We start from the raw sequence: 17,238 nt of genomic DNA on the forward strand, positions 1-17,238 counted from the left end.
CTGCCAGCTGTAGTTTAGCATCCTCTAGAAATTTAGTCAAACCCCTTCACCTCCTGATACATTTCCTTTAGAGCACTTTGGGCTGGAAAAGTTGCTGACTTTTAAACTTTCATTCTGTGTAGAATGTAACATGCTTTTGAAACTGCAGTCATATATTGCAACAGGCACTTATGAAAGGATATAAAAATCATTTAGAGAATTAAATAATTTGCTTATATAGTTTGTACTTGATAGCTTCACCTCCTACATTCCTTCAATACAGACAAATTTATAAAATATTAAGTATAAATAAATAACCTATTGATATCTAAACATCCCACCCAGAAGCATAGAAAGATATATCACCGAGTTCTTCCTAGCTCTTTCTGTGTTTACTTTTCATAATATAATGCACCTGTTACCGATGTAAACATCTTTCAAGGCAGAGAAACTACCTCTAATATTATTCAGCTTTTCTTTTTCAATCCAAACGTATATCCCAAATTTTATAGGTAGTCTGTCCTCCCCAATGTGATGTCTCCCAGATGCATTGCCATAATGGCTGGCTATTTCCTAGCCAGCATATGCACTGAAATCTAAATAATTGGTGTTGTTCAGCACTTAATTAAAAAAAATATGTTTCAGAATGTAAATATATCAGCTGTCTGTGCAAATCCAAGAAAAAACACAACTACTTCCAAGAGAAATAGTATATTTTTACATTAAAGCTGTTTCTTGTTTTGTTTTTTTATTTATTAAATTTTTATGCCACCCCTCTCCCCTGTAAGATGAATCTGGGCAGTTTTAAATTATTATCTTAACTTTTGTTGACCAGAGTATTTTAAGAGCGGGAAGACTTAAAAGTTGAAATTATAAATATCAAATCCAAAGCATTACATAGCTTAATTAAAAGATTTTGTTAAAATGAAAACAAAACCCAGTCAAATATGCATACAATTATTATGACTAATGTAGACCTGATGTCTATATCAGTGTGCAATGAAGGAATATATATGAATCAAGACATCCCTAATACTAGAGATATTCTAAAACAGACCTCCCCCAACATAATAATAGAAATGCTCCCAAATTGAAGTTCAACCTAGTTTAATGTATATATGGTTCTTTTTTTCTTTTTTTCTTTTTTTAGGTGACTATCCTGCTCCCAGAGCTGTTCTAACTGGTCATGATCATGAAGTTGTCTGCGTATCAGTATGTGCTGAGCTGGGACTTGTCATAAGTGGTGCTAAAGGTCAGTTGTTAAAGATTAATTTTAGTTTAAAACTTCATGCCTCAAAATAATTATTACCATCAATAATTTATAAACAGAAAGTCCTCATTTAGCAACTGCAATTGGAACCAGCAACTAGGTGGTTAAGCTAAGTGGAAAACCACATGACTGAAACTGTGTTTATAATTTTACTTCAGCCTTGTTGATTTACAGTATTGGAAGTATACAACCCTAAACAGCCAGCTGAGCCCAGAAAGAAAGGGAGGTTTCCAGAACTTGACTCAGGAGGAAGCCAGTAAAAAGGCAAATACTATAGCCTTTTTCCTCCACTCCCCTGCCCTTTGGAATGCTCATCCTTCCTCTGGAATAATCATGAAATTGATATCTGAATTTACATTCATTGGAGAGTAAGGGACTATAAGAGAGTAAGCAGGCACACTAAGGGGAATATGCATTATTAGAAAGGAATGTGCTAGTGACAGCTGCTTGCTTAGTGCATTTGCAGCATGCCATAAACCACTTAAGAGACAAACAAAAGCCTTTAGTATGAAATTGATTATCAGTTTCAGGCAGCAGCCACAAGCCAGGAGGAGGCTTCTAATCAACTAATTAAAGTCACAGCTAAGCCTGTTTACTTGCGGTTAACACTTTTTAGGGACGCTTTGCTGTGGAGAAAAGCAGCTCAGTTAAAGATAACTTAGCAATCTCTCTGCTCTCTGAGAAGGGAATAGAGAAATGGGTGAGGCACAGGACAACACATAATAACTGACTGTAATGGCAAACACATGGTGACAGAGAGGCACTGTAAAGATTGCAAACATTAGTCTCCGTTACTTTTTCATCACATCGTAACTGAAAGGTTGCTGTGAGGCAGTTGCTGGATAAGGACTGCTTTTAGCTGCAAGAGCTTATATCAAGAAATGAAATAGCCCAGACCACCAGGATGCCTCTGGTTAAAAAAAAAGCCAGCATAAACATTGTTACAAAATTCAAACCTATAGATAATTAATACTGCCAAATTTGTTGTGTGGAGCAGAATCCATTGCTTTGAAATCCTTTTTAAAAACTTGAAGTTTCCCGAATACACTGCCTACACTGAATATTGCAGATTTCAATCTTTTTGAGATTGAAGTTCTCAGGTCACAAGTTCTACACTTCCAGCCTATCTGCCCGAACTCTTCCTTTGTGACCACTTCATTGCTTTTGTGTTCTCCATTTTCAGTAGTAAGGCTGGCTTCTTTTTTTGACTGCCATTTCTATCCTTACTGGAACTGTTTCCTATTATGCTTTTAATATTCGTATGATAACAAATTCCCAATTCTCTTAAGCATTTCCCCCTGTAATTTATTCTGCAAATCAAAATGCATGTTGGTCAGTTTTCTCCAACATCTCCCTTACTTCCACTTCCTGAACTCTTCGATAAGATTCAGTAATTCAATTCCTATGGATTCCAGCGGTCCTATTGAAGTCTAGATTAAACAAAAAGGGTTCTGAAACAAAAATAGATATTAAAGATCTCTGATCTCTTGGAGATAATATTTAGAGAGACCCTTTTCATGGCCAAACAGATGTAACAGTGCTTCAAAGAAGTTCTGTTTAATTCTTTCTCACTTTTTTGACATGACACATGCAGTACTTGAAGACATTGTCTTCTCACCTCTATCATGGCTTATATTACCTTTATTTTTTATTTATTGATTGATGCCATCAGGATCAACTTCAGATTTTACAAACAAGTAAAACAAACTCACAATAACATCTAAAATAATAAATAATAACCTAATCATTGCAATAAAACAAGTGTCACAAAACCAACCTGGTTTCCAGTGTTTCCAGCATGAATTCCAGTTAAGTCTCAAAGTCTCCCTAAAAAAGCTGTCCCGACAGTCTTATGAAGACATTGAAATTAGATGGGCCAGCCCTAGGAGACAGACCAGATTTGAACACAAAAGTTACAAATATTAATCAACTTGTATCATAAGGTTGTAGTAACAGACCCTTGTAAGTCTGAATGTACCTCACCACTCCCTGCCTTTATCCTAAAGAGAAATAAAGATGATCAGGTCTCAGACACTTTCTCAAATTCCATTTCTGCTTTTAGCTCAGATTTCTCTTATCTGAGCATTCCCTTGGCTACAATTCTTCTTCTTCCTCCTCAATGTTATTTTCACATCCCATTAATCCATTTCTAGATATATTGAATTGAAGCAACACTAATCACTTATAACAGAATGGAGGGGTAAAATAAGTGTTAGAGCAAATACTCTTCTTCCTAAATCCAACTAGTTCACCTTCATCTAAGTCAGTTATTTGGATAGAGTGTCTCTGCTGGCCTTTCAGCCAATTATAATTTAGTTTTCATTTCACTCAGCAGGAAGAATTAGCCATGATCATTCTAAATTACATGGTTATACATGTAGTAGCCAACTATTATCTCAATGGAACAGAAATCCCTAACCACCAGTTTTATTCCAAACCTCACCTGCCCCTGTTCTGGCCTCCTGCTGCTAAAACCTCTACTAAGAATAGATATAAGCCTATAAAGATTTCCTTAGGTATAGCAGGTGCCATGGAGATCAGATGTACTCTCCTTGATAGCTGAGTTTTTCTTCATTAGTAGAGAGATATTCTATCCCACCCTAAACCTTTCTTAATTCGTATTGAAATCATTAGGATTTAAATAATAAGAAAACTTTCTCAGAAATTGTAGTAGTATCTCTAACTTAGTCTGTACTCAAACTATATGAATTTCCATTTCTGTAACATGCTGTCATTAATTTGTAATATACAGAAGGACCTTGTCTGGTACACACAATTACTGGAGATTTGCTGAGAGCATTAGAGGGAACAGAAAATTGTTTGTATCCACGCCTAATATCTGTGTCTAGTGAAGGCCACTGTATCATCTATTATGAACGAGGAAGATTCAGCAATTTCAGCATTAATGGAAAACTTTTGGCCCAGATGGAAATTAATGATTCAACCAGGGTAATTTTTATTTTATATTTTAATAGAAGGCATTAATGTTACTTCAGTGTCACCTGAAAAAAATTACATCTATAGAAACAACTTTTCAGCTTCAACTAAGTTAGACTTATTCTTAAAGACTATACCAAGATTTTGCTTAATACACAGTGTTTCCTGATATCTGTTCCTTAATCATCTGATCATGCTTAAAACCTTAAATAGCTTGACCTCTGTTGTCCTTTAATTATGGAAACTCAGAGGCATCAATGTGGGGTGGTGAGCTGGGAGGGGGGTAAATAATGAAACTCATGCCAGCAAAATGCAAGTGATGACCCTTTTATATGCATTTCATAATGTTCACACACTGGCTTCTGTGAAGACATCTCAACACTGTCATGAATACGGGCCCCTAAGGAACTAAATCTACCAGCAGCAACAGCAGCTCAAGGAGATTAAATGGATACATAATTCAAGCTGTTCATAGTGGTATACTGTATACTAATGCAAAAGCTGAACTGATTTGTGTAAACTTCAAGGCAAGCCTTCTTCACTTTTGCTTTTAATAATAATAATAATAAAAAACATTTTATTGCTCAGCATTCTGCACTTAAGGTTAGGCTTTACTACTATAAGCAAAATGTGTTAAATAATGAAGTTCTATTATGGTTGCTTCTGCTTTTGATTTTCCTGTAGGCTATTCTTCTGAGCAGTGATGGGCAGAATCTAGTTACAGGTGGTGATAATGGAGTAGTAGAAGTATGGCAGGCTTGTGACTTTAAACAGCTCTACATTTATCCTGGCTGTGATGCTGGCATTAGAGCAATGGACCTATCCCATGATCAGAGGTAAGCTGAAACCTAAAAAAAAAAAGCAATAAGGGGTGATATGCATTTAATATTTTCCTTAGCAAGTCTTCCCTTAGTTAACTACTTAGTACAAGTGGATCATTTGAATGTTAAAACATGAGTCAGTAACATTTACCAATTCAAAGCACATGTACCCACAAAAAATCATTTCAAAAATCTAGATAACATATTCTAAATTTAAATATTCTTGTAAAAGATCTCATGAGATTTTATGAACTTGTAAATTTTGATACTTTAAAGAAGTATGCTATTTTAAGAGAGGTAATTTTGGGTGGAAGAATATGTACCACTCAGTTAACAATTGAATTCAGTTAAACAGCTAGATAGCTAAGATTTCTCCTGGTATGTTTTAGACTGTGCTTCCACTAGCTGGTACTTCAAAGAAAGCAATAATATATTGGATAGTAATCAGTGGTGGGATTCAAATACCTGAATAACCAGTTCTCTTATTTGATACAGGCCTGGGCCTCCGATGCCTAGAACGGACTTTTGGAAGTGGCATCACACACTTCCGGTGAGCCTTTCTAGGCCTGGAAGGCCTCCTCTAGACCTCCGTTGCCTAGAACAGACTTCTGGAAATGGTGTCCACGCACTTCCAGTAGGCCATTTTAGGCCTGGGAGGCATCCTCCAGGCCTCCAAGGCCTAGACTGGCCCTCCGGAAGCCAGCCGGTTCCCTGAATTCAGGTAAATTTACCTACTGGTTCTCCTGAACTGGTGTGAACCGGCTGAATCCCACCACTGATAATCTTAAAACATGGACTGCAAACTTCTAATCCTTGTTCAGCCTTAGTTCTTGTGGGGGTGAGCCAGTCATTAGGTCCGCAGTGTGGATAAAATGGGAAATCCATATTGAGGAAAAAGTAATTGTTTTTGTAGTCATTTTTGTTGATTTTTTTACATTTAATCCACTGCTGGAAAAGTAGAAGCAGCCATTTTCCAAAGAAAGCCCCAAATTTTAGTCATTTGTTATCTTGCAAAATAATATGGAATAACATCATAAACTCTTAGGTTTCTTAGCAGGATATTGCATTTTGCCTAGTATTTTCAAATGACTATTGACCTTCAAACTAGCTAAGTGTAGTTTAATATGAATAATAAATATATAGATATAGATATTTACAAGCCAGATCTCCTTTTCTGTTTCAGGACTCTAATTACCGGCATGGCGTCTGGTAGCATTGTAGCTTTTAATATAGATTTTAATCGTTGGCATTATGAGCATCAGAATAGATATTAAACCAGAGTGAAGAACTGAAAGCAAAGATTACACTGAGAGCACAAGTGCTGCTGAAAGGTATCTCTGGTGGAAAAAAGAAATCTGCATTGACCTCCGTTGTACATTCCATTACACCCAGCAATAGCTGTACATTGTAGTCAGCAACCATTTTATTTTGTGTGTTTTTTCACAACTGAACACCAGCTGCTGCAGAAGCAAGCTTGTATCATGTAAATTATAATGACTTAATAGATGTTTTGGTAATTATTTCATATACTTTTGTTTACTGAGAAAAGGTAGAAGAACACATCACAAGAGACTTTTGAATATTCTGAGGAACTTGTGTCTGGCTATTCTTATATGGTTTGGGCCATGACCTTAGCATCCATTTCCCATTTTCCAGCCTCTTTTCAAGCTGATCAATTAAAAGGGGGGAAAAACAAACAAACCCTACGTTTGATACTTTGTACATCAGATGCACATCTTAACTTTAAAGGGATACTTTTGTAAAAGTAAAACCTTGTATAAAAAACAAAAACTGTTTCTTAATTTTATTGTGGAGTTACAACTTGCATGTACTTTAAGCCTGATGTCTTGAAACCACATCCACAAGTTGAACTGAAAGCTGCCCAAAGGCCTAGCTTGTATTTAAAGGTTGACACGGGGTGCCAGCTGAAATGTAGACTTGGCTAGTGAAACATGGTCTGCATATTTCAGTCTAAAGCCACCCCTTCTAAATGCAGTTTTGCTCATTACATGAAGCATTTGGATATGAAGCCATTGTTTGCCATAGTTATGCATTTTAAAAAATAATTTTCCCTTAAAAAATAATAATGTGATAGACAGACAGGAGCATGGTTAAGATGCTATGCTACAGCGCTTTATGATTCCCACCAAAGCAAGATAGCTAGACTTCTAGATTCATCACATTTGGCATACTATTACATTGCAGGAAGAGAGCAACTGAGATTTTCTCTTAAATTCCTTGGAAATAAAGCTTGGTTAAAAGCAAACTTAGCTTCATTGGGGTTATTCTTTTGAATATTTTTAAAACTCATATGTTTAACATACATTTTACATCAAAGGCACTCATATTTGACAGTACTGTAATAATGACTATCAAATAATTTTCTGCACATTTTCTGAATCATGTAACATACCCAGGGGTATATACACTTCATGTTTCTTCTTTGTATATTTGGTGACTGTATTGTCATAGATGTACATATTGTGTCGGTAGGGCTATGAGGCATGTAACAGGAATGTAATTTTCTCAGACTTTACACTCACTCACAGTCATTTATTTAAAAAACAACAACACAAGATAATGGATTCTTTGTACTGGCACTTTGGCACCAGAAACATATTATTTATTGATGTGGTTCTAATTTGTTACTCACCTTGTATTAGTAAGTTTTAGCACTAAATACCTTCTTCACTGTTGTTTGTATTAATAAGATTCTGAAATCATGGGGAATCAATGTAATAATTAAGTTATTCATCATTGGTCTGTAAGCAATATCTTGAGTTTGTAGCTTAGAACTGGGAGAATACTGAACATCTGGAAGATAAGTTCATTTCATCTCAAGATCATGGTGAAATATTTTGGCTATATAAATTCCTTAAGCTATTGTAACCATGTTTTATTGCAAAAATGTAAAATATGCCAGATGTGCGTGAGTTGGAAATCAAAAAAGAAAAATAAAATATGCAAAGAATTCATGAATTGTTTCTTATTTTATCAAACCCTGAGTCAAAGGTTATTTTAAAATTTAAAAAAAACATTTTATGATGATTTATAAACATTAGAAAAACATAATTTTCTCTTGCAATGCCTACTCACTCATATATTAATTTCCCAATCTTTTATGTTGTAAGCTATACATTCATAATTAAGGGTATAATAGTAATAATATTCATCTGGATGACATCAGGGTAGGAAAAGCTCCTTTTGCATTTCTGGTTTAAAAAAAAATCAGGGAGAAATTGCCACTGCTAATCAGGGATTCAAATGGATAATTTATGGCAACATAAATAACCTGACCTAGATACAGGTTTCCTATGAAACTAGCTTATAATTCAAAGTCACACTTCTCATTTGGAAAGTATTTGGTGACGAAAAGGCAATTTATTTTCAACAGTTACTGAACATCAATATTTCTATATGAACAGAAATGTTCACACAGTGCTTTCATTCTTTTTACTAGTTCACAGCAAAATCTATTAATTACGCTTTTCTTATGGAAGTCTGAGGAGTGTAAAGAGAACAATGGATATAACATACCAGAAGTTTTTGCCTTAAGATACCTTAAAATTTCTGCAATATCAAAGAAGCGTATTATATCACTACAATGTTTCAATTTGTTGGAGGATCATGAATATTATCAAACTTTTAAACTTGTAAAACAGAATACCTACACAGTAGTTGACAGTATAAGCTTACCTCACCTTCAAAACTAAGCAGGATCAGAATGCATTAGTATTTAGATAAACTAGAGATTTGGGAGGAGAAAAAAACAGAAGTCATTGGCAAAGCATTTCCACCCTACTGCTAAGAAAACTACCTTTTTTCCTTTACCTTTTTCCACATTCCCTTCTGCATTTTCTTCTCCAAAGTACAGTATCTTCCTTGCAAGAGAAGCAGAGAGACTTCCACCTTGTGGCAGACTGATTTTAATTGGGCCCAGTGCATCAAAATACCTAATATAGAAGAAGCCTATTATACAGGATCTTACAGTTGTAACATTATATATAAAACATTCTGTAAAATTACAAATGCTGCCTGTGAAAAGTTACTATGGAGGCTGCTTGTTATACACTGTATCAGTCTGTTGATGTTTGAAACAAACTTATACTACAGAAATAATTATACTGTAAACTCACTGAGATATATTACTTTCAAGAGATGTTTCTCCTATAAGAAGACACATAACTCATACATATAGCATATAACTGAATTTCTTAATAGTTTATATTGTTAATTAATTAATAGTTAATTTATAAAAACAAATAGCAAAAATCTTATTGTTAATAATCTTACCTGAAATGCCAAACTCCTGCTTATGTATAGGAATGCATTACAGATTATTTGCTATATCTTTACAGACTGCCATTGACCAACCATAAGTTGGAGGCCACAATGCTAATCACTATCCATACCATTGTTAGAGTAGTGTATGATCAAATCAATCACTAGTAAGTTGAATGCATCTATTTGGATTATGTTGGGGAAAAACAATATTTCAAAAAACTTGTGTAAAGGATGGACAGTGTTCGGTATAGTTCAATATATGCTGGTATTAGGTAATCACTGCCTGGAAAAATCCATGATATGAAATAGAGCAGTAATAGGCACATTTTAAATTTAAAATGTTCTACTGATGTCCACAATATTCATAAAATTTCTAACATGGAAGACACCGGGCAAATGGAATGTGCCCAATCAGAAAATATACAGGTGAAACTCGAAAAATTAGAATATCGTGCAAAAGTTCATTTATTTCAGTAATGCAACTTAAAAGGGGAAACTAATATATGAGATAGACTCATTACATGCAAAGCAAGATAGTTCAAGCCGTGATTTGTTGTAATTGTGATGATTATGGCGTACAGCTCATGAAAACCCCAAATCCACAATCTCAGAAAATTAGAATATTACATGCAATCAATAAAACAAGGAGTGTACATAGAACAATATCAGATCTCTGAAAAGTATAAGCATGCATATGTACTCAGTACTTGGTTTGGGCCCCTTTTTCAGCAATTACTGCCTCAATGCGGCGTGGCATGGAAGCTATCAGCCTGTGGTACTGCTGAGGTGTTATGGAAGACCAGGATGCTTCAATAGCAGCCTTCAGCTCTTCTGCATTGTTCGGTCTCATGTCTCTCATCTTTCTCTTGGCAATGCCCCATAGATTCTCTATGGGGTTCAGGTCAGGTGAGTTTGCTGGCCAATCAAGCACAGTAATCCCACGGTCATTGAACCAGGTTTTGGTGCTTTTGGCAGTGTGGGCAGGTGCCAAGTCCTGCTGGAAAATGAAGTCAGCATCCCCATAAAGCTCGTCTGCGGAAGGAAGCATGAAGTGCTCCAAAAACTCCTGGTAGATGGCTGCGTTGAACCTGGACTTAATGAAGCACAGTGGACCAACACCAGCAGATGACATGGCTCCCCAAATCAACACAGACTGTGGAAACTTCACACTGGATTTCAAGCATCTTGCAGTGTGTGCCTCTCCATTCTTCCTCCAGACTCTGGGTCCTTGGTTTCCAAATGAGATGCAAAAGTTGCTCTCATCAGAAAAGAGGACTTTGGACCACTGAGCAACAGACCAGGTCTGTTTTTCTTTAGCCCAGATAAGACGCTTCTGACGTTGTTTGTTGTTCAGGAGCAGCTTGACAAGAGGAATACGACATTTGAAGCCCATGTCCAGGATCCGTCTGTGTGTGGTGGCTCTTGATGCACTGACTCCAGCCTTAGTCCACTCCTTGTGAAAGTCCCCAACACTTTTGAATTGCCTTTTCCTGACAATCCTCTCCAGGCTGCTGTCATCCCTGCTGCTTGTGCACCTTTTTCTTCCACACTTTTCCCTTCCACATAACTTTCTATTAATGTGCTTTGATACAGCACTTTGGGAACATCCAACTTCTTTTGCAATTACCTTTTGAGGCTTTCCCTCCTTATGGAGGGTGTCAGTGATGATTTTCTGCACAACTGTCAGGTCAGCAGTCTTCCCCATGATTGTGAGTCCTACTGAACCAGACTGAGAGACCATTTAAAGGCTCAGGAACCCTTTGCAGGTGTTATGGCTTAATTAGCTGATTACAGTGGGACACTTTGAGCCTAGAATATTGTACCTTTTCACAATATTCTAATTTTCTGAGATTGTGGATTTGGGGTTTTTATGAGCTGTAAGCCATAATCATCACAATTATGACAAATCATGGCTTGAACTATCTTGCTTTGCATGTAATGAGTCTATCTCATATATTAGTTTCCCCTTTTAAGTTGCATTGCTGAAATAAATGAACTTTTGCACGATATTCTAATTTTTCGAGTTTCACCTGTATATTTACCGCAAGAGAAATTGTTTCCCCTATTACTGCTTCCCCACACTAATATCTCATTGTTACTTTTTTTCTGAGCAGATGAATACACTTTCAAGCAAGTTCTTCTCTGGGAAAAGGTCCAAGCATAGTAAAAGTTGAGAGGCTCTGCATTCCCCATCCAGCAACCTTCTCCAATCAGAGAAGCTCGCTCTGCCCTTTTTTCTTACTACTGTCAAAGCGAAATAAATCCCATTTTGTTGCTTTTAGCTTCCATTGCTTCTGTTCTTTAGAATTTAGCAATTCTATCTTTCTCCAGACATTACTTCCTTGCTCATATTTCTCTTCAGCAATTATATCCATCTTCCATTTCCTAGATGTATCTCTTTTAGTTAAGTCAAAAGTTTCCAATGCACTCCAATGGTTTCCTAAGCACCATGTGTGTGTGTGTGTGTGTGTGTGTGTGTGTGTGTTTGTCTGTCTGTCTGTCTTTTAACTGGAACTGTATTTGTATTTTCTGCCTCTTACTTTTCTGATATTCCCAACACGCATGCCTTCTATTTGTTTTGAATGGATTCCTAGTTAATACTTCTCTAATACAGCTGAAATAGGATCTCTTGAAATCTAGTATGCATTTATGTCTATAATTCCATATTCCCTTTCTATAATAAGTTGAGCTAAACAAAATGACATAGTTGCTTCTTCCCAAGCTTTTTATATCTTTAACCAACTGTACCCTATTGGATAGTATCAGAACAAGGAGAGCCTATTCACTTCCTCTTCAATTTTGTAGTAAATGAAGCAAGACCACTATAGACTTTCTGGAATCTTTCAGTCTTAGTTGCTTACCCAAAAGATGGCTGGGCAATTAACATAACCTTTTATTACTCCCTCTCCACCCTCTGAAAATTCTGTAGTCAGGTTCCTGAAAGTGTATATCTAGAAATTCTGCTTGATTAGACAACTTATAACATACTTGATAATATAACTAAGAAATGAGAAACAGAAAACCAAATACATCCTCTCATGTACTTATGTTCAGATTCCTCAATCTCTGGACAAGTTTCCTTTACATACAATATAATGCCACTTCTCCCCTTATATATAACCTATTCCTTTTGAATAAGTTATAACCTTCAGTCTTTGCATTTCAAACCTAAATTTCATTCGACCAGGTTTCAGTAATGTACATCAAAATAAAATTGCCTAAATTAAGATACATGGTGCTTCCTTTAAAAAAAAAATCCCATGCATTTCTGTAGAGGCAGAGCAAATTTTGAGTCATATAACTTAATCTCTTCCTTATATTTACATGATCATTATTTGTAGCCTTCACATTCTATGTATCACTCCCAGTCTAGTTTTTCAGCATTGGTATGACATTTCTGTGATCTCTCTTCTCCCTCCACCACAGCACTCAAATTGGTCAGGATTGCAAAGAGCTTTCCAAATATACTTTTCCCAGTTTTTGTAAAATATGCCTCATCTCTTGCCAGGTATTCCTCCTCATCATGAAAATCCATGTTATTGTTCTGTACCAGCCTGCTACTGGCCCTGCAGAAAAGGCAGGGACAACCCCTTTTACAAGAAGGCAAGAGGCTGGAATTACGCCTGCCAAATTTATTGCTACAAAAACAAATAGAACAAGACACGAACCAAGAAACAGGAGCTTTTCAAGCGGTTGCCTTCAGCAAACCAGCCCTCCCACGCATTCCCCCTTAAATACAGTTCAGGGCGTGGCTTCTCTCTGCCTCCTTCCGAGGAGCCCCATTGCCTTCCTCTGTTTACTCCTGATTGACTGCCTCCTGCGTCGGGCGTCCTTGAACAGGGCCAGCTGTGGGTCATCTTCATCCACGCTGTCAGGCTCACACAGCTGGGTCTGCATCGTGACCAGGTGGGAGGGGCCTGGCTGAGGGCTCTCATCAAGCTGTCCAACCCCCTCAGCAAGCTCTTCAACACCCCCCTCCTCCTCCTCCTCTGAGTCGTCTGACCCAACTGCCGAACCCACAGGCTGACCCTGAATCACAACAGTTATGTTCAAAGAATCCAAAGTGTTCCCTTTAGCACCATCAAGCCTCTAGTTGTTCACTTCCAATATTCCTACTCTATGAAATTCAGTAAGAAGGAATAAAGAAAATGCCACCAAGCCCTTCAGTGCTTCCATTCTTCTATCCAGGGCTTCATAGCCCCTTGCTACGCCTTCAAGACTGTGTCTGGCTCCATCATTTGTTCTCAAATAGATGATAAAAAAGGATATTTGTCAATAGGTTTTAAAAGAGTTGAGAATCTTTTTCTGATCAATACTGTGAGGATGAAGGAACCACTATTTTAGTACAAGTCAGTATGGAGTCTTCCACAACTATGGAGTCCTCTTCTGGGCAGATGTAGCAATCTTCTCTTTCAAGAGTCTGCCTTCTCTTTTTTTTTTTAGTTTCTTGGGCTTGTGATTTCTGTTTTTTATCCAAGGTCCACACTGTCAACAGGGAGACTCTGAAGGCTTCTCTGAAGCTATAAGGATAAAGTTCTTTCTTGACAGGGTTGAAACGTTGTGTCGCATTTCCTCCTCTTGGTTGGCTTGTAACTGATCAACTTCTAACTTCTAAGTTGTTTCCTAGTATTGGTTTCTGTCCTCATATATTTCCTTTGACCAATGTTAGAATTTTTCATCTTGTCTAATAATCTGGATGATGGACAGATTCACTTCTGTGAGCATTTTATCAATGGACATCATCTCCAGCACACAAGTTAGTCTGATAATAAATGATGTTGCGTACACATGACGTTTATCAATGTGAAGCAAAATGGACATTATAGTTAAACCACATTTAGAAGGCTACAGCCATAATCTGAAGTGTTCTTATGTAATTCTATTCAGCACACAAACATAAGCAAATAAAAGTATGATTTCAGATTATTCACTCTGGATAGCCCAATTAAGTGTTGTAGCAATTTAAATCTGTCAGAATACACTGAGAAAAAAAAATCATTTGTAAAATAAAATAAATAAATACAAATGTTCATTGAAGCAACCCTAATTAGTGTTTGAAGCAATGAACCAAGGTCTCAAACATTCTAATCAACTCTCCCCACAGTTGCACTGAGAGTTGTGTTCCCTAACAACACATGTGATATTTTTGAAGTGATTTGGCTGTTAATTCTAGACAGCCAATCCATAGAACCCTCTATGGAAAGTCTGCATACTGAAAATGTACACATCATTTTTATGCACTCTATATGATAGGTAGGCAAACTAGAGTGCATCTTCATAACAAGCAAACATTCCCTAATTGTATCATAAATCTAGTTACAGTCCACTGAACAATGCATAGTGTAGCTTTTTTAACTTAATGAAAAATTCAGCTTTCTTCCAAAATAATTACTGCAGGAATAACTCCTGTTTTAAATATCAAATACTTAGCTTTGTAATGTCTTACCACAAGTAAGTGGAGATTCTATCTCAGCTTTTTGCAAAGTTTGCTTGTAAAATATTAGATGACAAATTGCAGATGAGCCTGTAATCTAGGAGATGATGTATGAAGCTATACATATGAGGACTCTGTTACAACTATTGATATGGCAACCTCTCCACCCTTTCTATAATAAATGTCTGTACAGGAGAAATTCTCTCTTTCCCTCCCTCTCCCTCTCCCTCCCTCCCCCTATATGTATATGTGTGTGTGTGTGTGTGTGTGTGTGTGTGTGTGTAATGTTCATGGGAAAGGCCCTTGCATGAAAAGAGACAGAAGCAATTTCATGTGCTACATATACCATCCTTACTTGGCAATCTCTTGGAAATGATCCGTAGATTCTTTTGATGAGGGTAGAAATGAATTCAAAAAATGAATTGTGAAGGTAGCAGATGGTAAAGTGTGGTATAAATTTATCTGATCCTGATTACATATTGCAAATTCAATTGATGTCAACTAGAGGATGCAAAAATTATTTATTTTGTAGGTGAAAAGGGAAAATAAATCCAAGTTACAAGACGTAATTATTTTAATACTAGTTATTTCATTTGGATTCATGTTAGTCTTCTGAATGCCATGCCCTCAGGGCAGACATTTATATAGTTGGGCCCTTCTCACTTCCTTAGAATTCCAAACAAAGCAGTGAACTATTGTAATGGAAAATGGAACTGAAGAGGAATGGCTGGGAATGTCTGCAATAGGACAGCAGCTTCCCAGGGAGGAGACAGCACATTCCAATGAGGAGCCCAAAGCAGGAGACTGCACAGTCTGTACTGGGTGGGAAAGGAGGATAAGTTTCAGGGTAGCCACACCCTAGAATCTCCCAGGGCATATCTAGTAGGTTAAAAGACTGTAGCTTTAATCTAGCAAGATTCCATTAGGTATAAGCAAATAAAGAACTAGACTCGATCGGATCTCATTGCGTCATATTTGAGCTTGACAACTTTGAGCCTGACAATTATTGCCCATCTCTCCTGGAAGATGATGGGCTCCGAATTACCCAACACTGGTACTGAATCAGGTCAAAGGTTGGTGGCTGATTAAAGCCCTGCACCCTTTTAGTCTGTGATGATGCACATTAAAAAAGAGACAGGGCTTCAACTGCGGCTTCGTGGTCAGCAACTTGATTTTATAGATCCATTCTTCCTAGATTCCTCTGCAAATAAATTGAACCATACATTTTATTATATTACAAGGATGATAAATGAAGCACTGATTATGACCAGAAACAACTATAAAAGTATTAAAATTTAACAAAGTATTTGTGCTAGAAATTTCATGACCTCTCCAAACTCATTAAACCATTCTGTTTAATATTTAAATTAAAACTGGATACACTCTTCAGGCTTTAACATTCAGAATATAGGGAACTGCACTCATTAACACTATTCACAGATTTAACTGAGCACATTCATAAAAACTATGACAGGCAAGTATTTTACTTGCTAATTGCTGGGTGGTTATGATTATAAATGGGCTTGAAGAGTAATCTTTCAAAAAAAATGGGGAGGGGAAACACTATACCCATATTCCTTTAACCACTCTACCTTGTAAATATTTCAGCTGTCTCTTTCATGAGTTTGCCAATTGCTGCAGGAACAACAACCAAGTAAAAAGCTGCAGAGAAAACATATTTCAGAATTAGTTTCAAAGCAGAAAGCTTAAGAGAAAACTCTAAATATGTAAAGGAAAATGTTATAAAAGTGAATCAGAAAAGATATTGCAGTATGTTCCATATACTGCTGTTTTCTGGCCCAATATAATTTTCTGAACTATTTACGGTTGAAATCCTACATTCATTCAGCCGAAGATAAATTGAACTGAAGTTAGTAATTCTGAGTTAAATTTACTCAGGCTTATTTATCAGTAAGCATTTTTAGAATTGGATTTTGAAATAAAAAATAAATGAAATTATGTATAGTATTAAGAAAAACTCCTAATAGCAAGTTTGCTTATGGTATTTTCAAAATCCTGCCCTTTCTTCAAGGATATCAGATTAAGTTCAGTGTTTTCCAGCTTCCCTTTTTATCCAGCACAATACAGTGTCCTAAGGAGGAAGATAAGCATGAGAATATATGTGACTGTCCAAAGGTTAGCTGATGAACACAACAGCTAAACAAGCCTGACACAAACCAGGCAGTCTGTATGTCAAGTGGTAATGAAGAATGATTTGAACTCCATATATTGCTACCTGAAGAAGCTAGGGTTGGGATGGGAAATGGTGGATTGAAAGGTAAATGGCTAAAATTGTACAGTCCTGGTTGTCAAGCATTGTATTTAACAGCAGGGAAAAATTATAAAGGATTGTAAACCCATTAGTGAAGTCCACAGTGTGGTACATTCAAAAATACTATATACAGTTCTGGATCTCCAATCTCAAAATATAATACAGTAGTGGCCAAAATTGTGGAAACCTTTTGGGAAAGGTGTATTTTTGAGATTTGATGGCTAATAACACCACTTTTTTG

General features: G+C 36.6%; 1 protein-coding gene across 3 annotated transcripts in view; it reads left to right on the plus strand.

The window, feature by feature from the left end:
* NBEA (neurobeachin) overlaps positions 1–6,691 on the plus strand; it is a 397,191-nt gene extending 390,500 nt beyond the window's left edge. For all 3 annotated transcript variants that reach the window (XM_081327264.1, XM_081327262.1, XM_081327263.1), the window contains 4 exons: positions 1,130–1,231; positions 4,002–4,198; positions 4,871–5,022; positions 6,191–6,691. In XM_081327264.1, the coding sequence (XP_081183390.1) occupies positions 1,130–1,231; positions 4,002–4,198; positions 4,871–5,022; positions 6,191–6,281 (542 nt within the window). In that variant the 3' untranslated portion in view covers positions 6,282–6,691. The remainder of the gene's footprint in view (positions 1–1,129; positions 1,232–4,001; positions 4,199–4,870; positions 5,023–6,190) is intronic.
* Positions 6,692–17,238: the final 10,547 nt, after the last annotated feature.

The sequence above is a fragment of the Vipera berus genome, assembly GCF_964194415.1.
Source record: "Vipera berus genome assembly, chromosome: 4".
NCBI lineage: Eukaryota > Metazoa > Chordata > Lepidosauria > Squamata > Viperidae > Vipera > Vipera berus.